This window comes from Vicugna pacos, chromosome 20, assembly GCF_048564905.1.
Source record: "Vicugna pacos chromosome 20, VicPac4, whole genome shotgun sequence".
Taxonomy (NCBI): Eukaryota; Metazoa; Chordata; class Mammalia; order Artiodactyla; family Camelidae; genus Vicugna; species Vicugna pacos.
Window position 1 is genome coordinate 14,204,797 of NC_133006.1, and position 24,477 is coordinate 14,229,273.

General features: G+C 53.9%; 2 protein-coding genes across 8 annotated transcripts; one reads left to right on the forward strand and one right to left on the reverse strand.

Moving 5' to 3' along the window:
- Positions 1-839: 839 nt before the first annotated feature.
- DRC5 (dynein regulatory complex subunit 5) lies at positions 840-17,222 on the forward strand. 2 transcript variants are annotated; one of them, XM_031688595.2, is made up of 6 exons: positions 840-938; positions 1,254-1,409; positions 8,290-8,662; positions 9,544-10,112; positions 12,139-12,588; positions 15,614-17,222. In XM_031688595.2, exons 3-6 carry the CDS (start codon positions 8,386-8,388, stop codon positions 15,821-15,823), a joined length of 1,506 nt encoding a protein of 501 aa, XP_031544455.2. In that variant the 5' UTR covers positions 840-938; positions 1,254-1,409; positions 8,290-8,385; the 3' UTR covers positions 15,824-17,222. The 2 variants fall into 2 exon arrangements, with proteins under 2 accessions (XP_031544455.2, XP_072801003.1); XM_072944902.1 differs by having other exon boundaries at positions 849-938; positions 1,289-1,409.
- TMEM151B (transmembrane protein 151B) lies at positions 17,216-24,477 on the reverse strand. 6 transcript variants are annotated; one of them, XM_072944899.1, is made up of 4 exons: positions 24,330-24,477; positions 23,550-23,623; positions 21,730-22,024; positions 17,216-20,516 (listed from the first exon to the last, which is right to left on the reverse strand). In XM_072944899.1, exons 1-4 carry the CDS (start codon positions 24,450-24,452, stop codon positions 19,383-19,385), a joined length of 1,626 nt encoding a protein of 541 aa, XP_072801000.1. In that variant the 5' UTR covers positions 24,453-24,477; the 3' UTR covers positions 17,216-19,382. The 6 variants fall into 6 exon arrangements, with proteins under 6 accessions (XP_072801000.1, XP_072800999.1, XP_072801001.1 ...); XM_072944898.1 differs by having other exon boundaries at positions 21,730-22,027; XM_072944900.1 differs by having other exon boundaries at positions 21,730-22,170; positions 23,550-23,628; positions 24,330-24,449.

Here is a 24,477-nt window from a genome sequence, read left to right on the forward strand (position 1 = left end):
AAGATCTTGGCAAATGCAGCAGCGGCCACTGTTAAGTGGTGCTCACTGAGGGCCCCACTCTTTACTGTGGACACCAAGGTGAAGAGTTGGGGTACCCCTGTTTTGATGAGAACCAAGATTCTAGGTTGTTAACTTATCAGCTCTGCCTCCATGTTAAACTTCCCACCCACCTAGGTTGCCTTTTCCCTCCTGAGGGACAATCTCCTTTTCTTACTAGTCAACCCCCACGAGGTTGGTCAGTTCTGCCCACATGGCATCAGGCTTAGGGCTGCGTGAGGGAGCATTGTGGAGGCCTGTGACCTTCCTGCCTGGTGCCACTCCTCAGCCTTGTTGACACCCTGGAGAAAAGCGGAAGGTGACTGCAGGGATGCTGCAGCCCACGGCTGCCCCGCAGGGCCTGAGAGCAACCAGGGGCCTCAGGAGAGTTCAGGAACTCTGCAGGTGCCCTTCTGCCCTCCTCATCTTCCAGAAGACTGGCCGCTGATGCTTTTCGTGGGCCGTCTTTCCACTCATCACCCCCACCCCAACTTCCACACAAAAGTTTTCTAGAGGGAAGAGCACTGTTGCCATCCAGAAGCCCTGTCCTACACTCCAAACCTCCCCTCACAAAAGCCCACCCGTTCCTAAACAAGTCCCCCAGACGCACAAAGCATGCCCCACGGCCAGAGTTCCCACTGCCTGCTCAATGGCCCCACACAGCGCTTCAGACAGACGCTTCCTTTTGGCGACCCCGTGCCAAAGCGCGCAGTGATAACCACCCAAGGACCAGCAGCCCCGCCCCCGCACCACGCACCGCGGAGACCGGCCTTCACGGGGCGCACGCGCACACGGGCGCACCACCCTTGGACCCGCCCCCTAGAGACGCCGGGCTTCCCTAACGACCCGGCGGCAGCAGCGCGGGGACCAGCGGAAAGGCGAGCGCCACGACTCCGGGAGCGGTGAGGCGACCTCCGGGAGAGAAGACACCCGACCCCGCTCTCCCCTAGTGGGCTGAGCTCTCCCGGCCCCTACTTCTGCCCATGGGGCCCGGAAACCCCTCCAGCGCCCTCAGTCCACCTGGCCCGAAGCCCTCAGGCAGCCGCAGCCTAGAGGCTGTAAACTGGCCTAGAGGCTTAGGGTCTTCAAGTCAGGGAAGTGGGGACTGTGAGATAGAGGAGGGGGGAAGTGGAGCAAGGGTAGGTCGTGGGGGAAAGCAGTTCCAAGTCTCATTCCCTCCATTCCCAGCTCCTTTCCTGTTGCAACCCCTCCTGCAGGTCCAGACACTTCCACACCTCCCTTCCTCCCACAGCAAAGCTGGTTTCCCTTGGTTACCAAGAAGAAGCCAGGACCTCTTCACCCCATGCATGTTGCGGGGAGAGACTTGCTGGCCTTGGAAGCTGAGCTTCTTTGCTGGGGTCTCTGAGCCAAAGGTAGGGATGAGGGTGGGGAGCAACTCTGCTGGCGTCCTTTTTAAGACAACAGACCTAAGTGGGCAGTTGGAAGGAGAGCCAGACCTAGGGGTGTGATAAGTGGGCAGACTGTTTCAAGAGCCAGAGACCAAGGATGCTTGGTCAGAGATCTGTCAGAGAAATCCCTTTTTTGCCCTCTCTTTTGTGATTCCACAAACTGGGAATTCCCAAACAGGAATGTGACAGAGACTTGGCCTAGGAAGGGCGTAACATAGTAGGCATGAAACGGGTCAGGGGAAATGTAGACAAAATCCCAGGGCCCTGAGGAGAAGCTGGCTGAGAAAGTCAGAGAGGGAGGGGGCATCCAAGCCCAGCCAGCCGAGGAGGGGTGTCCAGGGCCACAGAGGTGCTCATGTGCCAAAGGAGGGCCAGGTGCTTCTGCCTGGGGAAGGGAGGTGAGGACAAGTGATGAGGAAGGGGAGAGGACTCCCCCTCCCCTAGCATCTTCAAATTTCTCATTTGAGAAGGTGAGAGGAGCCTCTGTTCAAAGCAATTTGGTTTAAGTAAAGACTTGAGAAGGACAGAGAAGGTCTGAGACCTCGTCTGAGAGAAGGGAATATGCCAGAGAGTCAAGTGTTGAATCCTAGGTCTGGAAGGAGCATGGAGGGCCCATCGTGAGCCATGGGGCAGGAGAGTACAGTTCTGCAGTATCTCTTGGGTCCCCATGGGACCTCAAAAACTGAAGGGTACAAGTGATTACCGAGGTCTGCGGAAGCACCTGTGGGCAAGGGAGCCTGGGTTGTGTAGGTCAGCACCAAGGAGGGTAACCCCGAGCTCCATGCTGGAAAGAGTGGGAGGCCCATTGGAAAAGTGCTGTGATGTGAACACCTAAGCCTTTGAGTGATGGCCTGAATGTGATTTCAGGACCCTGGACCCTGGTCCTGAGGACACAGAGTGGGGACTTGAGGAGAGGAAGACTGGCCTTTCCCCAGGGATTGTGGTCCTGGGTTTGGTTAGGTTGATGCTGAAGGCCCCACAAGCCTGTGAGACAGGCATCAGGAGATGAAAGGTCACTGGGTGTATCCCCACTTTCCCCATCTTAGTGTAGCATGTGCTCTTAAAGGGGGACACATGTGATGGCACAAGAGGCACTCACTCTCAGTGGTGGTGGTGGTGGCTCTGACCTCTCTGGAAAGTCAGAGAGGATTCCTGCCCCTCTGGAGAAGGATGCAGTCTTGAACATGCTTCCAGTCTTCTAACTCTGGGATTCTCCCAGAGGCTCCCCAAGGACAGAAGTCTCCAGAAAGGAAGGTGACCACTCTGCCACTTCTGGGGCTGCCCTCTACGGGCCCTTGGGGGCTGTCTGGGGGCTGCTGGCTAATGCCTGTCTTGCCTTCCACAGGCTTCCAGGGAAGACAGTGCCACTTAGTACCACTGCCAGCCGCAGACTGGCGATGCCTAAGCCAGACTAAGGCTGCCCTGTGAAGTCGGTGGAGTTACCTCAGTTCTTCTGTGGGTCCTCCCTACCCTCCCCCGACTCAGTGGTACATTCTCCTTGCCCTCTTCCCAAGTTTGCTTTTTGGACCTGAACCTCATTTACAATGAGGTGTGGGTGACAGATGAGAGGGAAGAGATATATATCCCCTGTCTGACTTAAGCTGTCAGATAGAATGTGACTAGTACATTTTTTAAAATTTTGCTCCATTAATATCAGTATATATTTTATAATGTATTATGCTTTTGTTTGACCTAAAATGATCAGATGAAGTTTTAAAATGGCAGTTCAAGGTTAACATAGGGATATATAAACATGCATGTATGGACTATTAAGATTTCATGTCATTAGGGAGGAAACACATTTTAACATAACAAGGATGAAAGCCTTATGTTAGGGGCCTGAAATTCCCAGAGTAGGGTGTCAAGGATCGGTTACTCTCTCAACCTAGGGAGACCCTCCCTGACAGATCTGCTCTGCATGAAGGTAGGACCCCTGCTTCCCAGGGAGCAAGAATATGCTTTCTTCTTTCCTAGCAGAGCGTGGGAAAATGCCCGTGGGAGAGCAGGGCACTGTGGTCAGAGGTAGCAGAGCCCCAGCACCAGCACCAGCCCTCCTAGATATCGGGGGGCCAGTCGTTTCCCAGTCAGGTCTTCAGTTTCTTCATCCATAGAATGGGGGTAAGAAGCCTGCCCTGCCCCCAGTGTGGTGTGGTTGTCAGCCTCTCTGACAGAGGTCTTCTGAAAGAAGCTTGGAGCTGTTAAGTGCTGAGTAGATATGTTGCTGATACTGACCAGTGGCTGGAGAGGTGGGAGGTGAGACCAGAGGCTCGGGTTGTTGGGAGAGGAACAGGCCACAGGAGGTAGACATCAGGCCAGGTGTGTACTCGGCAGGTGGGCCTCTGGCCTTTCTTGGCTATCTCATTGAACTAACTCATCTGCTGATTTAGGATTTTTTCTCATAATTTCACTCAACAAATGGTGAGCCTATCCAAATGGACAGGACCCTTTGGTCACAACTCTTCGCTTCAGCAAAAGAGACTTGTGAGAGGGCTGTCGAGTTAGGTCTCAGAACTGAAGGAAGACCTCAGAGGGCCCTTGGGCATAAGGACTGGGGACTGAAGGTACCTGGTGCTCTCTGTCCACCTCCCATTTCTGCTGCTCTCCTCCAGGCAGCATTTCCTCCTGCTGCAGGCAGGCCTTTTCTGGGTGAAGGGAAACAGCTTCCAGCAGCACAGGATCCGAACTATATCAAGGACATATGTCCTTTTGTCTACCTCCATTTGGACAAATCCCCAGGAGGACTCTGATTGGCTTACATCAGGTGGCCACCCCTGAACCAATCACTCTGACCAATACACAGCACTCCTATTGGCCAGAATCTATGATCAGAAGGAGGTGGGGCAGCCCAAAACGCCAGCTGCCTCCCCAACAGACCTGACACTGGGCTAGGGATTAGAGATAAAAATGAGTAAGAAACAGTCCCTGCATCTGGAGGAGCCCACAGTCTAGTGCAGGTGTGGGGAGAGGGTGGTCAGATCACTGAAGCAATGCAGTTACTGGGGAGGAGGTGACAAAGGGAGGGTAGAGGACAAGAGCAGCTGAAAGACTCCAGAGGGAAAATGGTGCTTGAGCTCAGACTCAAGTGACCAATGATGGTCCATTTCCCAGGGTGAGACTGTGGGAAAGGCATTCCAGGCAGAGGGAACAGCTTGAGCGAAGGCTGGGCAGCAATGACCAGCCTACAGTGTTCCAGATGCAAAGAGGAGTTTCTTTCAAACAGAGCATCAGGTCCCGGAGGGCTTGCTACATGGAGTTGAGGAAGCTGGACTGTTCCCAGGGAGCGGTGGGCTGACACGGAGGCCTGCCACGGTGGCTACTGGGAGGCTAGCTGCTGGATGACACAGCCCGGTGCTGGGCAACTGCAGGAAGGACAGTGCAGGCAGACAATGGGGCCCCAAGCTAAGGCAGCAGCAAGAAGGAGAGGAGGGTCTGCTGGGGCAGGAAGCAGAACTGAGGGGAAACAACAGGAACCAGATGGGGGGCCCCTGGAGGAGAGGAGTGTTTCCTCAGCTTCTGGGTTCAGGCATCTGGATAGGTGCTGGTCCCCTTGGCTGAGGTAGGGAGCCAGGAAGAAGGGCAGCTTGAGGGAGGCACTGAGTTCTCTTGGGGGGCAGACTGAGTCTAAGGGAGCTGGGAGGTAGGCCAGTGGACCCCGAGTCTGGAGGTCAGAGAAGGAAGAGCTACAGCCCACCAACCAGAAGGAGTGAGGCTGGACAGTGGAGGCTAAACCCTGAGGGGTGGGCGGAGTTAGAGGAGCCTGTGATGGAGACTTCTGGACAATGATCCAGAGGCAGGAGGAGAGCCAATAGAGTGGTTGAGAAGGGCAGGGGTCAGGCATTCGGCTTGGCATCATCTTTATAACATTAATAACTGGGAGGTGAGGAGTTTGTCTTGCTCACTACCCTTTGAAACGTACTTTGTTTTATATGTGATTTTTAAAAAATATTAAAAAAAATTTGTAACTAAAATCCTTCTTAGAAGAATCCTCTGATAATTTGCTTGCCAAAAATATCTTTGTAATGTTGATTTTTTTTAAATCAAGAGGTGATTAGTGAAAACTGTCAATTCTGACCTTATTATGAGGTTAATGTTGTCAATATTTGCCTTAAAAATGACATCAGAGGGTCTCTGTAAATGCTGCAGGATGGCAGGGGCTCTTTTTATACCAGCCAAGCACGTAGAGCACATGGAGGGCCTCTCTTCTCTTTCCTTCTGAGGAGGCAGCTGCAGGCTCCAAGCAGCAGCAAGAGCGGTTAGGACCAGACATCAGAAAGAACCCCAGGTGCCGGGTCCTAAGACTGTGAGGCATTAGGCAGTGAGATCAGGGCCACCTCGCCAGGCCCCAGGTGGGGTTTCCCAACCATGCGTCCTCCTGGGAGGAAGAAGGAACCTTGGACCAGGATGGTGAGCCTGGGCAGCATTGTGAGAAATGCCTGGAGTGCCAGCCCCAGGGCAACACCCACCTGTAACTGGAGGGGTTGGGGTGGGGGGCGCCCCTGGCTGTGGAGCTGGGTCCTACTCCCTTGGGCATGGCCTGCAGGGTGTCCTGGGATGCATCTGGGATGAGGGGGACCAAGGAGAACACCGGATGCATTAGGCCAGAACTTTGGAGGGAGCCCCAGGCATCCAGATGCAGAACCAGCAGGAGCAGGGTTGGTCTGTTACCCCTTTCCTCCTCCTCTTGCCCAGTCTGCCAAGGCTCCTCAATGCCGAGATATCAGTATCCTTCTATCCTGATCTGCCTTGAACTGCCGCCTTGCTCTTCCCATGTACTCTGGAGACAGGGAACAATCTCACTTAAAAACACTGTCTCAGGTCAGCACTCAAGAAGCAGGTCTCCAGAGCTTTCTCTCCACAGCCCAAGACCCCTGTCCCTCAGAGTCCCTTCATCCTCCGCACACCCTCTCTTAATGTCAGTCAGATATTATCAATATGATTCAAATATTATCTCAGGGGAATCTCCACAACAGCCTTTATTATTATCCCCTTTAATAAATAAGGAAACTGGCACTCAGATAGGCTGTCACTTGGCCAAGGTCACACAGCAAGTCACTGGTAAAGCCAGTAATGCAAAGTCATCTGGTACCTCCAAGCAGCAACCCCTCCCAGCCACAGCCTCCAAGGGGCCATTAGTCAAAAAATACCAGCTGATTATTCCACAACTCTGGACACAATCTGTCAATTTGCATTTGATTTGCGTAAGTATGTCACAAATGCATAGATACCTTCCCAACACTGCTTCCTCCTGCCCCTTTCTCTCCCTCTCTCCCTCTCTCTCTCTCTCTCTCTCTCTCTCTCACACACACACACACACACACACACACACACACACACACACACACACACGGAGCCAGGCTCTTCCTCCTTGAGATGCCTAGGGGACTGGGGAGCACCATCTGGTCCCCTCCATCTGCCAAGGACACCTTTGCTTTTTCAAAGTGTCCCTTCCCATGGGCCACTACACAGTGCATCGAGTCAGGGAGCAAACCTGGAGTTGGAGCTGTATGCCAAGCAGCCCCTGTTCCACCTGCAGTCTCAGGACAGGGGCACATCCAGCAAGGATGCAGGAATGGACAAACAGGGGAGTGGAGGCAGCCCTGGATACATTCTTTGTCTTCTGTCTTCAGCCCCAGATTTAGCTGCTTTTTCACCTCCCACGCCTTCCTGCTGCAGTCTGGAATGCCCAGAGGCTGGGAAAACTAGGAAGACTGGGATGGAGAGATTGAAGGGAGGGGCCGAGCTAGCATCCTCTACAGGGACTGGGTCCAGTTCCCCCTCTCCTTCCTCTCTCACCTACACCACCCAAAACAGTAGACTCTACCCATCAGATTTTGAAGGCTTAGTGTAAATATTTGTGTATATAATGTGTCATTAATAATTTTAATATTAATTACATATTTAAATGATATTTTGGACATTGAGTTAAACATAAAATTAATTTCACCTGTTTTCTCTTTTTTAATGTGGGTATGAGAAATTTTTAAATAGTATATATGGCTTGCATTTTGCCAGGCATTATACTTCTGTTGGCCAGTGCTGTTCTTGACCCCACCTTCCTAGTCAAGCAGTTGCTGTTCTGTAAAACACTTAGTGCAGGGAGCTGTGTTGAACTAAATGATTCTTTATCATCCCTTAGTCTTTTAGCCAAACTTGATAAACTGAGTTTAAATCCATCTTTGTTATTTATAAGCTGTGTGACATTGGGCAAGTCAGTTAACCTCTCTGTGCTTCAGTTTCACATCAGAAAAATGGAAATAGTATGAGTAACTTTTTTGTGTAATTTTTTTGGTTGGGGGAGGTAATTAGGTTTGTTTCTTTTAATTTTATTTATTTTTTAATGGAGGTCCTGGGGATTGAACCCAGGACCTCTTGTATGCTAAGCGTGCACTCTACCACTGAGCTATACCCTCCCTTCTATAAGTACCTACCTTAAAAAAGCTTTTGTGAGGATCAAATGAGCTGATATGCATAAAAAAACTAAAAAAAGTGTCCAGCATACAGCAATTTCTTGTAATTGCTGTGAGGCTATTATTATCCAAAATGTGGAGCTGCTGCTGGCTACAGTTTCATGTATCACAGTATATTATGCCTCTTTGGATGCATTATTTTATTTACTCCTCCCAAGCCTCTTATTGGTGACTGTTATCCTTATTTCACAGAGGAGGCATCTGAAACTGAGAAAATTTTAGTAACTGGCCCAGGGCCACCCAGCTAGTGGGATTTGCACCTGAATCTGCTCTAATCCAGAAACTGACCCTTAAGAACCACCCTGTGCTACATGTCTTGGTAAAGGCTCACCGAGACCCTCCAAAGTAACAACTCTACCCACCTCCTCCTCCTCCAGGTTTCTACTGGCATCCAGGACCCTCCTATCTGAAAAAGTCCGTGTCACAAGGCCATTGCCAAGGGGCCACCTGTCTCTGTGTTGCCAGGCCTCAGCATGCAGGAAACCCTGACAACACCCTCACTGTCAGGCCCCAGCCAGTCCTCAATTTCCACACAGGACCGGTCCTCCACTGCCGGCCAAACTTCCAGCACAGGCCCACCCCCCTCAAAGCCCTCAACTATCCCACCTCCTGTGAAGTCCAAGGGCCCGAGTTCCAGGGCTGGGGTACGTCGGATGCGTAGGATCATCGCTGAGGATGTCGAGTGGTCACTGGCCATCGTGCCCCTCCTCACAGAACTCTGCATTCAACACATTGTCAAGAACTTCCAGAGTAAGTCTGTCCCTGCCTGGGGCGAGAGAGAGCAGGCAAGAAGTGGGGCAGGGTGGGTGGGGACTGTCTGGAGATGAGGCCTCAGAGGCTGGGTTCTGGCCTCTCACACAGCATCCTCATCACCACTCAACACTTCTTGCCCCACCCACCAAGCCAAGCTAGGACAGTTTCTCCTGCTGTCCCCACCTCACCAGACTGCCCCAATACTGTGCCCTCTATGCCTATGCCCTCTCCTCACCTTTCCCAGGTAGTTGTGGTAGATAAACCATATCTACCTCTTCCTCCAGAAAGCCTTCCCTGGTTGACTGCCCTCCACTCTCTTGGTCTTCCATGGTGCGTACAGGTTCTTCAATTATTCTGTACACTAACTTCTATAAATGTCCATCCTTTTCAAAGAAAAGGTTGCCAACCTCTCCTACTGGATGGGGAGCTCTCTGAGGACAGGACCATCATTTTGTCTACAGCACCTGTTACCACCAGACCTAGAATATATTCATTTGATTTGTTTATTATTTGCCTCCCCTCATAAGAAGGAGTGGCTTCCTCTGTTTTGGTCACTCTTGTATCCTCAGCACTTAGGACAGAGTGTGGTGCAGAGCAGGTGTCCAGAAAACCCTTTTTGTTTTGAAATGAATGAATCAAATCATACTGAGAGCTTCTGAAGTCAGGGATTGTCTCCTCCACCAGGTTAAGCAATAACTGAGGGCTGAACCTGAGATTCTTCCTCAGACTGGTAGCCTCCTGAGACTCGATGCTAAGATGTTCACCTTCAACCAGGAACACCCCAGGGTCAGGGGTAGTGGCTCTCTCCTCCAGCCCAGGGTACCATGTGTGGCACCCCCAACACTGTGACTTCTACTTTCCTTTTTCTGTGCCCCAAGACAACCCTATCCTGAAGCAGCTGCTCCCAGAACACCAGAAGAAGGTCCTGAACAACCTGCCCCCCAACCTGCCGCTGACTGTGACTGCCAACCTGATCGACGACGAAAATTACTGGCGCCGCTGCTGCCTGCAGCGCTGGCCAGTGTGCCACGTGGACAAGCATGGCGGCAGCTGGAAGCGCATGTTCTTCGAGCTGCACCTGGGGAACCTGCTGAAGCACTTCATCCCAAGCAGCACCGACCCTGCGGTGATCCTCAACCTGCTGCCGCTCTGCAGGAACTACGTGCGCACCATCCGGGTGGATCAGTTCCTTCCGCCAGTGCAGCTCCTGCCGCCGCCCCAGAGCGGGGATCTGTCTGACTCCGGCAGCGAGGGAGAAATGGAGGAGCTGGCCACCGACCACTACCAACTGGGCGACCTAGTGGCTGGCCTGAGCCGTCTGGAAGAGCTGGACCTCGTGTATGGTGTCAAGGACTGCGGGATGAACTTCAAGTGGAACCTCTTCCTCTTCACCTACCGCGACTGCCACTCCCTGGCGGCCACCGTCAAGGCATGCCACACCCTCAAGGTACCACCTGCCTCCAGCCTTCCCCCTCCTCCCATTCTCAGCATCTAATTCCCCCTCCCCTTCCCTTCCTCCTCTATCACCATTCTCTTCTTCCTATTTCCTTCTCACTCATTGACCAAGTGTCCTTTTATGCACCCTGTACCAAGCTGGGTCCTGGGGATAGAGAGATGCACACGGCACTGCCCTGCTTGTTCACCAGCCATTTCTTCACCCAACAAACATCTGCTCTCCAGGCCCTTTCCTAGGTGCTGAAGATTGAACTGCAAGCAAAATTATACCATTTGTGCCCTCCAGCTAACAGTCTGGTGGGGATAAAAGACACTAATCAGCAATCATATAAATGTAAAATTGCAACTCGAATAGGGTTGCCAGATTTACCAAATAAAAACACAAAATGTCCAGTTAAATTTGAGTTTCAGATACACACGAATGTTTTTTTAGTGTATGTCCCAGATACTCTGGCTGGAAGAGGGAGAGCCTGCCAAGAAATCAGAGGAAGGAAAGGAGGACACGACATTGTGTCACAGAGCCAAGGGAGGGATGTGTTTCAAGAAGAGGGGTGAGCAGCAGTGGGGTGGGATGGAGCTGAGGACCAGATTTTGCAGATACGGAGGTCACTGAAGGGGAGCTATGTCAGTGGAATGCCAGGAGTTCTGGAGTGCCAGAGGCCAGATTGGAGAGGTTTATGGAGAGAGTGAGAAGTGAGGAAATGGGATGACCGTGATCATCTTTTTCAAGAATTTGGCGGAGAAGGAGGAGAAAGGTAGAGCAATAATAGATGAGGGGTTTGGGTTTTCTTAAGAAACTTGCATGCATTTAAAAGCAATGTAAAGCTCCACCCAACTGCATGAAAGGAGTTGAGTACAGGAGAGAGGCACGGATACTCTGACCCAGGGAGGCTCCTGAGAAGGCAGAGGAATGGGATCTGGGACTGAGTGGGCTGGTTGGCTCCAGGCAGAGGGGAGAGTGGATGTGGTGTGCAGCAGTGGATTAATGTTTGGGATTAGGAAAAAGAAGGGTTCCTACTCAATGGCTGGGGAGACAAGATGAGATTTACCTACTGAAAGGAGGCTCTAGAGGGGGTCCCTGAAGTGAGGGGCTGGCGAAGGCTAAAATAGCTGTTGGATCATGGGAGAGCACATGGTCCAGAGAAGCAGAGTTGAATTGGCACACAGACTGAGGGACTATTGGTGATACCAGCCAGTCCTGTCATGTGACATTTTCCATCATGTCACTTGTTTGGGCACAGACAGGCAGAAGTTAGAGAGTGGGGTTGATGCAGGGTTGGAGCTTTGCCAGATAGATGCAATGAAAAGACAAGAGGAACGAAAGATTCTAAGGCCAAGAGGGACGTCAAGAAAGGAGAGGACTAAATGATGGGGGGTGGGGGGGCCACTCAGAGGTCCCAAGGAAGTGGCAGCAGCAGGACAAGCCAGTGAGAAGGAAAGGGACAGGGATCCCACCGCCAATGTTTATAATGCTAGTTCCACCCCCCTTCTTTTATCTCTTTTGTTCATCTCATCCATTTCCTGTTCCTCGCCCTTTCACTTTCTCCCGTTCTTACCCTGGCACTGTCCCTCAGAGACTTCTCCTAGCCATGGTGGATCTTAGCCAGCTGAGGAGGGTGCAGTGAGGGGCTGGGGCATCAAACAGACCTGGATTCAAATCCGGCCTCCACAGCTTAATCACTGTGTGACTCTGGGCAAATGATGTATCCACTCAAAGCTGCCATTTGCTACTGTAAAACGGAGAGAACTTGTTCTGCCTCACTGGGATGCTGAGAGTTAGAGATAATGGCTATGGAATGTTCCAGCAGTATGCCCAGCACATAGTCATTTCTCCGTAAGTGGTATTCTTTCCCCCTTACTAGCTGCCACCAATTCTGCACCACTGTCACGCTGAGTAGGCCCCTGCCCAAGAGCCAGCCCGGTGGCCAACAGTAGGTGAGCAGAACCTCAGACGTCCCTGGGGCTCCTTCCTCTACCGTCTACCCGGTGCTATCCACCGACCCTCTACCTGCCCACAGATCTTCAGGTTGACCCGAAGCAAGGTGGACGACGACAAGGCACGCATCCTGATTCGCAGCCTCCTGGACCACCCGGCCCTGGAGGAGCTGGACCTGTCGCACAACCTCATAGGGGACCGTGGCGCGCGCGCCGCCGCCAAGCTGCTGAGCCACAGCCGCTTGCGCGTGCTCAACCTCGCCAACAACCAGGTGCGCGCGCTGGGCGCCCAGTCGCTGGCTCACGCCCTGGCGCACAACACCAACCTCATTTCCCTCAACCTGCGCCTCAACTGCGTGGAGGATGAGGGCGGCCAGGCGCTCACGCACGCCTTGCAGACCAACAAGTGCCTCACCACGCTGCACCTCGGGGGCAACGAGCTGTCCGAGCCCACCGCCACGCTCCTCTCCCAGGTGCTCTCCATCAACACCACGCTCACCAGCATCAACCTGTCCTGCAACCACATTGGGCTGGTGAGCCACGGCTTCTGGGGCTGGCAGGGCCTAGGGGAGGCCTTGGGGCCTGCGGGGCAGGCATGGAATCCAGCTGCCGCCAGGTGCTTAGGGGACAATTGTTAGGATTACAGCCTTTACTCGGTTCTTACCTGGTTTTCTGCCTTTTAGCCCTTGGTTAAGTTACTTAACTTTTGCAGATCTCCATTTCCTGCCCCCCCTTCTGTAAACTGGAGATTATAATAGCATCTACTTCTAAGTGTTGTCACTGGGACGATTAAATGAGTTATACTTGTAAAGCAGTTTACCGTTGCAGGTACTGGCTAGGTCCTCGGTGATTGCTAGTTACCGTCACTCAGGGTTATATTCTACGCTAGCTGCCCAGTATCAATTAGTTTTTCTTTAACCCTCATGGTTATCTAGTAAAATGTGTATTTTTTTTAACTGAAGTATGGCTGATTTTCAATGTCATCTTAGTTTCTGGTGTACAGCCTAGTGCTTCAGTTATACATGTATTCTCGTTCATATGTTTTTCATTATAGATTACAAGATATTGAATATAGTTCCCTGTGCTATACAGTAGGAACTTGTTGTTTATCTGTTTTGTACATAGTAGTAGTATCTGCAAATCCCAAACTCCTAATTTATCCTTCCCTGCCCTTTCCCCTTTGGTAACCATAACTATTTGTTTTCTATATCTGTGAGTCTGTTTCTGTTTTGTAAATAAGTTCATTTGTGCCATCTTTTAAGATTCAACATATAAGTGATAACATATGATGTTTGTCTTTCTCTGTCTGACTTACTTCACTTAGTATGATAATCTCTAGGTCCATCCATGTTGCTGTAAATGACATTATTTCATTCTTTTTATGGCTGAGTAGTATTCCATTGTGTGTGTGTGTGTATAAAATCACATCTTTATCCTGTCATCTGTTGATGGACAATTAGGTTGCTTCCATGTCTTGGCTATTGTAAATAGTGCTGCTATGAACATTGGGGTGCCGTACCTTTTCAAATTAGAGTTTTCTCTAGATATATACCTAGGAGTGGGATTACTGGGTAACTCTATTTTTAGCTTTTTAAGGGCTCTCCAACTGTTTTCCATAGTGGCTGCACCAAATTACATTCCCACCAACAGTGTAGGAGGGTTCCCTTTTCTCCCTCTTCTCTGGAATTTATCATTTGTGGACTTTTTAATGATGGCCATTATGACTGATGTGAGGTGACACCTCATGGTAGTTTTGATTTGCATTTCTCTAATAATTAGTGATACTGAGCATTTTTTTATATGCCTGTTGGCCACCTGTATGTCTTCATTAGAGAAATGTCTGTTTAGGTCTTCTGCTCAGTTTCTTTTATTGGGTTGTTTGTTTTTTTGTTGTTGAGCTGTATGAACTGTTTATATATTCTGGAAATTAAGCCCTTATCAGTTGCATCATTTACAAATATTTTCTCCCATTCCATAGGTTGTCTTTTTGTTTTGTTTATGGTTTCCTTTGCTGTACAAAAGCTTATAAGTTTAATTAGGTCCCATTTGTTTATTTTTGCTTTTATTTCTATTGCCTTGGTAGAGTGACCTAGGAGAAGATTGCTATGATTTATATCAGAGAATGTTTTGCCTATATATTCTTCTAGGAGATTTATGGTATCCTGTCTAATGTTTAAGTCTTCAAGCCATTTTGAGGGTTTTTTTTGTGTATGGTGTGAGGGAGTGTTCTAATTTCATTAATTTACATGTGGCTTTTCCATCACCACTTGCCAAAGAGACTGTCTTTTCTCCATTGTATATTCTTGACTCCTTTGTTGAAGATTAATTGACCATAGGTATGTGGGTTAAAATATGTATTCTTAACCCCACTTTGGATGAAAAATTGAGTCTCATAGAGGTTAGTGAGTTGCCTGAAAGCATCCAGTCAGTAGAAAGTGGCAGAGCTGTGATTCAAGCCCAGGACTGATTTGAAAGCCTGGGTCCTAGATAGATAATGTCTCTCATATTTTCTTGACCAAGTCTCGAGTAAGAAATGCAATTTACATGAACACTTAGTGAACATATACATCAATATTTATAACATAATTGAAATATACTTGTACTGCTTGTGATATAGCTGATGTTTTCTTTTATAATATACACTACTTCATTTTTAAAAAAATGCTTCTGTGACCCATTAAATTGAGTTTACAACATGCTATTAGGTGACAACCATAGAACAGCAGCATTCTGCCTCCTGACATGAAATTTTTCACATTAGGCCTGGCCTACCCAACCCAGAAGGGACTGGAGCTGTGAGGACTCGTAAGGAGGGCACTCCATGTACTCTACTTGGGGCCCTGAACCTTCTACTAAACTCCCCAGAAAACAGGCTTACTCACATACACTATCTCTGAAGGGGGTGTTCTCAGCTACAACTAATGGAACACTTAACAAGGAAGCGGCTTAAGCAAGAAGAGTATTCATTATGTCCCTAATCAGAAGCCCCAGGAAAGAAGGTTCTGGGGTTGGTGAATTCCATGGCTCAGTGCCATCCTCTGCTTTGCCTGCCCAGCCACATGGCCACGTCCTCTCTGCTGCTCCCTTCATTGGTGCAAGATGGCGGCTGCACCTCCCATTAGGGCCGCGCCCAGAGGCAGAGAAAGGGAGACCATCCCTCTCTTTTGTTCTCTTTTCAGAATGAGGAGAACCTTCCCAGAAGCCACTTTGTCCAAACATCCTCCTCATGTCTCATGAGCCACATTGGTCCCACTTGCCACGGCTGAACTGGAGAAATAGAATCACCATCACTGCTGTAGTGCAGTGGTTTTCTAACCATTGGAGCTGAAAAATCAATTTAGTGAGTTTTGAGCACCATTTTTCTCAGGGAACAGAATGGAACAGGATAGAATAGGATAGAAAATGTCAGTGCTGTGCAAGTGGGTTAAGGATTGTTTTGTGAACCTGTTGTTTCAGTCACATCTGTATATAAATATGTGTATGTGTCTATACACTCACCCGTTGTGCGACCCTGGGTAGTGATGGAAAGTGACCCTTTCCCTTGTATTCCTGACCCAGGATGGCGGGAAGCAGCTCCTGGAAGGCATGTCAGACAACAAGACCCTCCTGGAGTTTGATCTGCGCCTGTCAGATATCGCCCAGGAGAGCGAGTATCTCATCAGCCAAGCTCTCTGTGCCAACCGCGAAGCAGCCCTCCAGCGGGCCCTGAATCCCACCCACTTCATGTCACCAATCACTGCCAAGGGCCCTGAGAACCCTGTGGGATAAGATGGGGGCCAGGGCTGGGGCAGTGACCAGATATGCTTCCCTGCCCCAGCCCCATCCCTCATTTCATGCCCCTGCCATGCCGGCTGCAGTCTCACACTGGTCCAGGGGGTGGTGAGGAGACTAAGAGTATCCTTGGGATGAGTGATCAAGGGGTTGTGCAGATAAAGATGTGGGGGGGGGGTCTGGGATAGGGGTTTGAAATGGGACTCAGCTCCAGTACCCAGGGAGAGGGTATTACAGACCTACTGCAATGGCTTCTTCCAGGAATAGGGAAGGCAAAGCAGCCTCTAAGGGACTGTGCCTGCCCAGACTCTCCCACAGGACTGTCCATCTCCCTGATCACCCCCGACCCCCGCATTTTCCTCTCTACCAAACAGATCCTTAACCTCTTGACCTTCAAACACACTCACTCTCTCTCACCTTCTCCTTCCTCCAGCTGCAACAGAGCTTTGCCTGGCTTTTCCACGCTCACCCCTGCAGATGCCCCTCCCTGTTACTTGACTCCGCTGAAGTCATCTGGGTCTACAGGCCATGCCATCCTGTAACCCATCCCCCCCAACATGGGAAGGGGGAAACAGAGGTGACAGGGGGAGCTCAGACCCAGTGGCCTCCTGAGAGAGCTGCTCACGGAAAGGGGAGATGGTGAGGGAGGTGCCACATGGGGAATGGAAGTCAGTGAGTCATCCGCAACTTTATTATCCACCAGTTTGATTTATACAATCTTTGCGCTTGGAAATCCACGACAGAAAGGCCACAGTGTGATGCACCCAGTTGACAGAGACCTGTCTTCTCCTCAGCCAGGCCCAGCCCACCCACAAGCCCTTGTCCCCAGGACACATGGAACCTTCCCGGTGCCCTCCATGAGTCCCAGGCACTCTGTGGCTGCCTACCCTGGGGCCACACCCACAGGAATCACATCTACCTATGGGGCCACGAGAGGACCTGAGGATGGATTCAGGCTGAACCCCATCCCCCATCCCCCATCCCCCATCCTCCCCAGGCAGAGGGGCTCAGAACCTCCAGCCTCATGTTTCCAAAGGGTGGGTCATGGGCTGCCACCACCACAGCCTCAGGGTGCCCACTTTCTAAGGACTCCTTCCAATAAGCAGGCACTGAGCAGAGCACCAGAGGGGGCTTGGGAGTGACTGCACGTGTGTGCCTGACCGGGCAACCTAGAGTCTGTCTGTGCCTGACACCCTCTGACAGTTCCGAAGTGCAAACATGTAGGTGTGAGGGTGTTTGTGAGTGTGTGAGTGTACATAGCCACAGCTGCTAGCAGAGGTTCTAATTAGAGAAACAAGAACATTCAGTGTAAAGTTTAATTTTAGAGATTAATTAATTTTCTGGTTTTTGTTTTCCCTGGCAATCAATAAAGCTACCAAGAAAATAGACCAAAGAATTGGTTTCTAAGTCTGTGCGTGTGTGGGAGGTGAGGCTGTCTGTGTGAGAACACTAGGCAGAAATGGTCAGTACAGGCAAAAATAATAACAGCCCCTCCCGGTCCCCTCCTCCCAGCTCTGGCTCTGTCTCAGGAACAGGCCTGAGGCAGGAAGGGCGGGGTTTCTCCCCCCACCTTGAAGCCGTGAGGTGGTCTGGTCAGGCTGCCCCACACAAGAGTGTGACATTCAGGTGCCAGCTGGCCAAGAACTGGGGCCCGAGGCCACAGCTCGCCACCTGTCCATCGCAGATGTCGGTTCAGAGGAAAGAGGGGTTGCTCCAAACGCCAGGCCCCCTGAGAGTCCAGTGCTGGCAGGCAGATGGGCACTGCTGCCCAGGGAAACCTAATGAGCAGCTGTCCCCCTCTGCCCAGGCCTCCCCTTGTCCAGCCTCCTCTCCCTTCCCACTCAGCCATCTCCTCATCAAAGTTAACCTCAGCCCTGATGGGTCACGGGCTGTGGTGTCCCCACAATCTGTGCCCTCCAAGTCCCCCGGGAAAGGAGGGAAGGGGGGCCAGAGGAGATGTTGCATAGGTGGAGGCCACGCCCTTGGGGGTGCAGGCCCGGCTATGCTGGAGGAAGAGGGGACAGGCTGAGGTGGGGAAAGAGCAGTTCTGATGGTTCAGGCAAAGTGAGAAGCATGGGGCGAGCAATGTCGAGGCCAGAGGGTTATCCTCTCCAGCTGGAAATGCGAACTCAATCCCTGGACGCTAAGTTGGCTGGGAAAACTTTAGCCAGGGGAGTTGGAGTCCAGGGGGATCGTACACAGACATGCACACGGAAGCACATCAGGGTAGGAGTGGTGGAAGGACAGCAGGTGGGGCCAGCACCCTGGGGTGGTGGCAGGACGCCCCTTTGAAGACCCTGGGACACACAGCAGGGCTTCAGCTCATGGACTAGGGGAGGACAAGGGGGTCGGGCAAGATTTCGAAAATTCCTGCCTCTGACCCTGCCACTGGAATTGAGTCTTTCTCCAGCTGGGGCTCGTGACAAGGTCTTCAGCCCTGCAAAGGATCTGTATGGGGTCAACCACTCTCTACTTCTCCCCACAAGTATGGGGGAGGCAAGGTCTGGCCCCATGACACCCCTGCCTTCGGGGGTCTTTTCACTGCCCCCTCCTCTTTGACTCCCACCTACTTCCAGAGTTCCCTGTTGTCACCCAAGTCTGTCTGCCACTTACTCATTCACCTTGGCCAGCTTGAAGGAATGCCGCCTGCCGGGGCTGTATATCACTCTCTCTGAAGGGCGTCCCCTCTCAGAACCCAGGTGAGGAGGCTGCAGTGTGGACTAAGGACTGAGGTGTACTGCCTTCCACAGTGTGCCTCCCCTCTCGCCCCTGGCAACAGCTCTTAGAGCCGGGGAGCAGGAGGGGAGGGAGGGGAGTGACGTCTTCGTGGTGAGCACAATCCCTACAGGGACCCAGCCTCCCTGGGCCCAGTGAGATAAACAACAGTGGAGGGAGCGGCAGAAAGGAAACCCCGATCCTCTTCGGGGCCAGCGCCAAAAAGAGGAGAGCAACATTTCCACAGCTTTGAGATGGAGTGTGGCGGCTGACGCCTGGCCCTGGCCTCAGACCCATGAATTCATTAGCTTGTTGGAAGCCAGCCCTGCTAACCGCTGCCCCCTCAGTAGAGAGAGGTCCCAGAGGGGCCAGGCTACCAAAGAAGGAAAGCCCCAGTTGCCCTTCCCCCGGCCTCAACCTCCCCAGCTGCACAGCGAGGGCCTCTCCCTTGAGACTGGACCCAACGCCGGTCCCGCGGCACAGTTGCCACGTAACAGTCAGAAGATCCGTTGAAAGACGGGACGGGAAATCTCGGGTGTGCATGTAGAAAGGGGAGGTGTCCCTCTAGGAGCTCAGGGGCGGGGCTGGAAGAGATGACTCTGCCCGGGTGGCATTCTCTCACCCCTCCTTCCATCTGTCTATGTACAGGGAAGGCGGGAAGGGTGACAGGGATCGGCCGCTTTGGCGTATGTCCCGCGACCCTTTGCCTCCCCCCACCCTCCCCACGCCGTGCCCAGCACAGCCTCGGCCACCACCATCGTGACTCCCCCTGCTACACGCAGGGAGCCCAGTCCGGCGAGGGGCAGGGAGGAGGCCGGCGGGCGGGTCCAGGGGCCCGGGGTCACAGTGAGGTCTCTACGCAGGAGCCGTGGCGGTGCAGCGGCCGGTGACTGTGGCCCAGACACCCCTCCTGCCGGTGCACGATGAGCACCGGGAAGTAGAGGGCGTCGTGGTAGGGAGGCGGCGGTCCGGCCTCCTCGTCGTCGTCGTCGTCCTCGTCGTCCCCCATGCTGGCCTGGCTCGACAGCCGCGTCTGCTCGGTAGGGCAGCTCGCCTCGTTAACACTCCCGCTCCGGCTGCGCCACAGGCAGCTGCGCCGGGAGCCATAGAGGCGGCCGAGCGAGAAGCGGCTGCCCCCGCAGCCCGCCCCGCCGCCCGGCCCCGGGCCGGCCCGCGGGCTGGCGCAGATGCTCAGGGCGCTGCGCGAGAAAATAGACGAGCTGCTGACGGCGCGCTGGCAGTGCTCGCAGCTGCGCCGGTACGGGGCCAGGCCCGCCGCGCCCGGGCCGCCCACCCCGCCGTAGCGGCACGTAGGCGTGTAGCCGCCCGCCGCGCCCCCGGCGCAGCGCGCGCCCAGTCCCGCCAGGTCCATGAGCACCGCCTCGGAGTAGCTGGGCACCAACTGCTGGTTGGAGCGGATGTGCCATTCGAGCTCCGTGCTGTCCACCGTGTTGACCCGCGGCAGGCGGTGCGTCAGCGGGGGCAGCAGCTCGTCGCTGGGGCTAAAGCCACCGCCCGCGCTGCCGCCGGCCGAGCCCGGGCCCTCAAGGCCGAAGAGCTTCTCCACGTGATAGTGCGCGTAGGCCGTGCGGTACTCGGCCAGCACGCGCAGCGGCCACGACAGCGTGAGCAGAGCCGCGGCCCAGAAGGCGGACGAGCAGGCGTACCAGGGCGGCCTGGCCGGGTCGGGGAAGGCCACCATGAACTCGCGGAAGTCCACGTTCTTGAGGTGCATGCCCTCGCGCGCCTCCATGTAGTCGTCCAGGCCCTCGTTCTCGGCGAAGAAGCGCGCGCGCTGGCACAGGTACGCGTTCTCGGCCTCCACGCTGGCGAAGCTGAAGCACTTGGTGAAGCGCAGCCTCGTGGCCGGCGCACCCTCTAGCCCCACCAGCGCCTTGGACACGTCGCGGACGCCGCAGCGCGCGTAGTCGAACTCGGCCTCGGCCACGTGCGTATTGACGCGCTCATGGTAGACCTGCGGCGCCGGGGAAGGCGACGGGAGTCGCTTCTGTCCGCTCACCCTCGTCCGCCCCATCGCTGCTCTTGTCGCCTGGTCAAACCCTCAGTCTCTCCTGGTTTAGCTCCGAGTTGGAGCCAGGTAGGATCTTACCGGGTAGGGTTTATAGAGACACTGAGGCCCTCAGCTTCATCAGTGAGTTAGAGATGCGGGCGGGGTTAGGACTCATCCCTACCTCTGTGCCTTCTCATTTGAATTAAGCCCTGCTTGGTCTGGGGGTCAGGCCCAGGCCCTGAACTGCCCCTCCGGCTTGCTTGACCCTTTTGCCACTGCCTCCCTTGTCCCACTCTGCTCCCTCATCACCGCAAGCAGCCTGCCCATCTTCCCTTTTATAAGTGTGTTTCCAAATGGGCCCTCCAGAGGAGCTCCCTGGGGGACACCTTTGCCTCCGGACTCCCTGTTCCTACCCTAGCTACCACCCAGCCTCTTTCCTGATTCTCACAGGCCCCAGGCTTTGTTTACCCAATACTGAGGCAGAGAGGTCCCCCTCATTTGGGAAAATCTCTTCTTCCTCCAGGGCTCTAGTATGCCTAATCCTGGCAGGTCCAGGGAGTGCTGATTGACACCCCCTCCATGCCTCCCATGCCCACCTCCACCTTTTTACCAGCTGACCCCCACCTCTGGGAGCCTCGGACTTGGGATCCAGGGTCCTGAGTTTAAGTCTAGCACTCCTACTTGGAAGCTGCAGACCTTGAGCAAGTCACTGAGCTTAGGTCTCTTTACCTGTGAAAGAGGACTCAGTAACAGCCACCTCACTAAACAGGTGAGAGAATGCCTGTGAGGCCCCAACCACTAAGCACTAAACAATGCAGACCCTGGAGCCCGACTGCCTGGGTTCAAGTCCACCACACCACATACTAGCTGTTTGACTTTGGGCAAGTTACTTCACTTCTCCAAGCCTCAGTTTCCTCATCTGTAAAATGGGGACAATAGTTACCTACCTCATAGCGTTGTTTGAGGGTTAAATGATTGATGTTTGTAAAGTACTTAGAGCAGAACCAGGCTGCTTGTAAATGTTTGCTGCTATTTTTATGGTGGCTGTTATTGCCCTCCTGTTGCAGTGCCCACAAGAGCTCACTGCTGCCTGTGCTTCTTCCCCTGGGGACAGTCAGGCAGGGTCCCAGCACCCCCTCCCATCTGGACTGGCCTGTACTCCCCTCCAGCTCCTCACCTGGGTGGTGGTGTAGGCATCTCCGTTGCGGTATCGGGTGACCTGGCGGGTGCGGCGGACATAGTGGTAGCTGATGGCCTTCCACCAGATACAGGGCGTGGCCTGCTGCATGCGGCCCACGCGCTCCCGCACACTGCTTACATCCACACGGTGCTGCAGCTCATGGCGGGCTTGGCAATGCCAGCACTCCACCAGGTAGACGGCGTACAGCATGAGCAGGAAGGCCAGGGGTATGTAGACATAACCGTTGGAGCAAGGGCTGTCGTGGTACATGAGGCTGTTGCCCTGGTAGGCGCTGCTGAAGGTGAGGCGGGTCACTGTGGTGACGTGGCACCAGGCCACGGCCCCCAGGCAGCCGTACATGAGCAGCGAGAGCAGCAGGCACTTCCAGTGGGACTCACGGCAGAGGGACTTGGTGAAAGAGGGCTGGATGGGACGCTGCTGCTCAGATGGGCAGGGAAAGGGGCCGGGATGAGTGGAGAGTAAGACAGAGTGGCAGGACCCAGCACAGAGTTGAATGCAGGGGTGGAGGGGCAGAGGCCGGCACCAGAGATGACAGGCAGAGACAGACAGGATGTGCAGAGAAAAGGTCAGACCGAGATGGGATCCCAGAACCAGAGATACACACAGAAGTGACCCAGAGTGAGCCATGGGGACAAGAAAGGGGAATGGAATCCAGTACAGGGAAGTGCAGAGAGACACCCCAAGAGGCAGAGGGATCAGAGCCAGAGATGGAGGGAGGAGGCCCCGGTGGCAGAGAAGACACAGATGGATAGGATGGCACACAGAGAAACAGGGTCCAAAGACAGACACAAAGATGGCAATGAGAGAGGAGGTGTGGACAGGGAAGACAGGGAGGACAGACAGGCATCAGCGAAGGCAGGTCCCCAGCCCGGACCCCTTCCAAGTATTCCAGGAAGGGTGGAGAGACCCAATGACATCACCTTCCCACTTAACAGATGGGGCCCTCCCTTCTTCAAGAACCAGGAGGAACAACTTCCTCTGACCCATCCACCTCCCTGTCCCTCACAGACAGCCTCATACCTCCCAGGAAACCCCAAGCCTTGTCTCTTTCTGCACGTTCTGGACCCCAGGTCCCCTGCGAGTCTCACTCCTGCACCCTAACATCCTTCCCGTGTTCTAAGATGAGAGGCAGGGGCCTTGTGTCCCTGGGCAGAAGGCCATCCAGGAAGAAATATCCAGAAGGGCAGAGGCATGTGGCTGGGGAGAAGGGATGTGGGATGGGGGTAGAGGGTTGAGAGGAAGATGTTTGCAGCCTAGCCATTTGTCAAGAGAAAACGATTTTGGTACCAGGGCCTGCTAAGCACTTAGCACATGCTGCTTGCACTATCGCCCTGATGAGTTGTTTACATGTCTGGCTCCTGCACTAGATTGGGTGCTCCTGAGGGCAGGGCCTCATTCTCTTTGCATCCTGGGTGCTGGCACCCACAGCCACATAATGACAGGTACTGAGTCAGATTTCTGGTGGCGGCCTGGGGTTTCCCTCTCCTCCTCGCCACTGACTAGCTTTAGGAACCCCACACACACACCCCTGCTGAGATTCTGACTTATTCTTTCAATTCCCCAGCCCGGACCTGAAGGCTAGCCAGAGGAAGGGAGAGAAGGGTGGAGAGGAAGGGCTTGGTAACAGGCAGCGGGCCCTGGACCCGGTGTGAAATCCAAGGAAAGATCTGGAAGTACAGATAGGTAGGTGGGCTAGGAAATAGTACTCAGCATATACAAGCAAGATTAGGGGACATGTGCCTTTCGGGGAGCCTGTCCTTAGGGGTGTGTGCATACCTACCGCTTTGTGTGCCCACCTGAGTGTGCTGCTCCCAGTGAGAACGCATCTGAAAGGGGCTCTGCCTGCAGGTCCGTCCTTGCCTGTGTGCTTCTGCCCTAGTGCAGTATGCAAGCGTGTGCAAGGGAGATGGGGGAGCCCCTGGTACTTTCCTTGGTCTCTTTGTCTCCAGGTTCAGGGGGCGGGAGAGTAGGGCCCCCAAATAGGGATATGCTCAGTACCAACACTGAGAAGGATTCCTGGGTTTAGGGCCCCCTGGGCCCGGGGGTGGGGGTGCTGCATGGACATTGGGAGAGAGAAGCGCACACCCCACACATACACACACACACATTCCCAGTGACCCCAGGAGGGTTCGCCTCGGCACACATTTGACCTTCTTAGAAGCCCAGCTCAAGTGACATCACGATTTCCCCCGTGGAACTGGCAGGCACTCTCCTGCCTCCGTAGCCCCTACAAGTCACCCTTCCCCGCCTTCAAGATAGCATCCTCCTCAGCCAGATAGGATCCCGGCCACCAACCATCCCCACCCCAACCTGCCCGGGGTCCGCGAGTCCCCGCCCCTAGGCCCCTCCCCCTGCCCAAGACCCCCGAGCCCCGCCCCCGGCGCGGCCCCTTCCCCGCCACCGCGGACAGCTCGGGCCGCCGGGTGGGGGCAGCGGCGCGGGACTGCGGCTGCGGCGGCCGGCTCAGGGTGCGGGGCGCCGGCCGCGCTGCGGCGGAATCGGCGGGGGCCGCGCGCGGCGGGGGATGGGGACCAGGCTGCGGCCGCGCCCCGGGAAGGGGCGCCGCCGGCTCTCACCTCCTCTCGGGCGGGGCCCTCGTCCGCCGCTGCCGCCGCCGTGGGCTCCTCCGGGACCCCGGGGCCGCCACCGCCTCCGCCGCCTCCGCCGCTCTCTCCCTCGGCCGAGCCAGGGGGGGACATGGCGTAGAGGGGGCGCGTCGAGCTC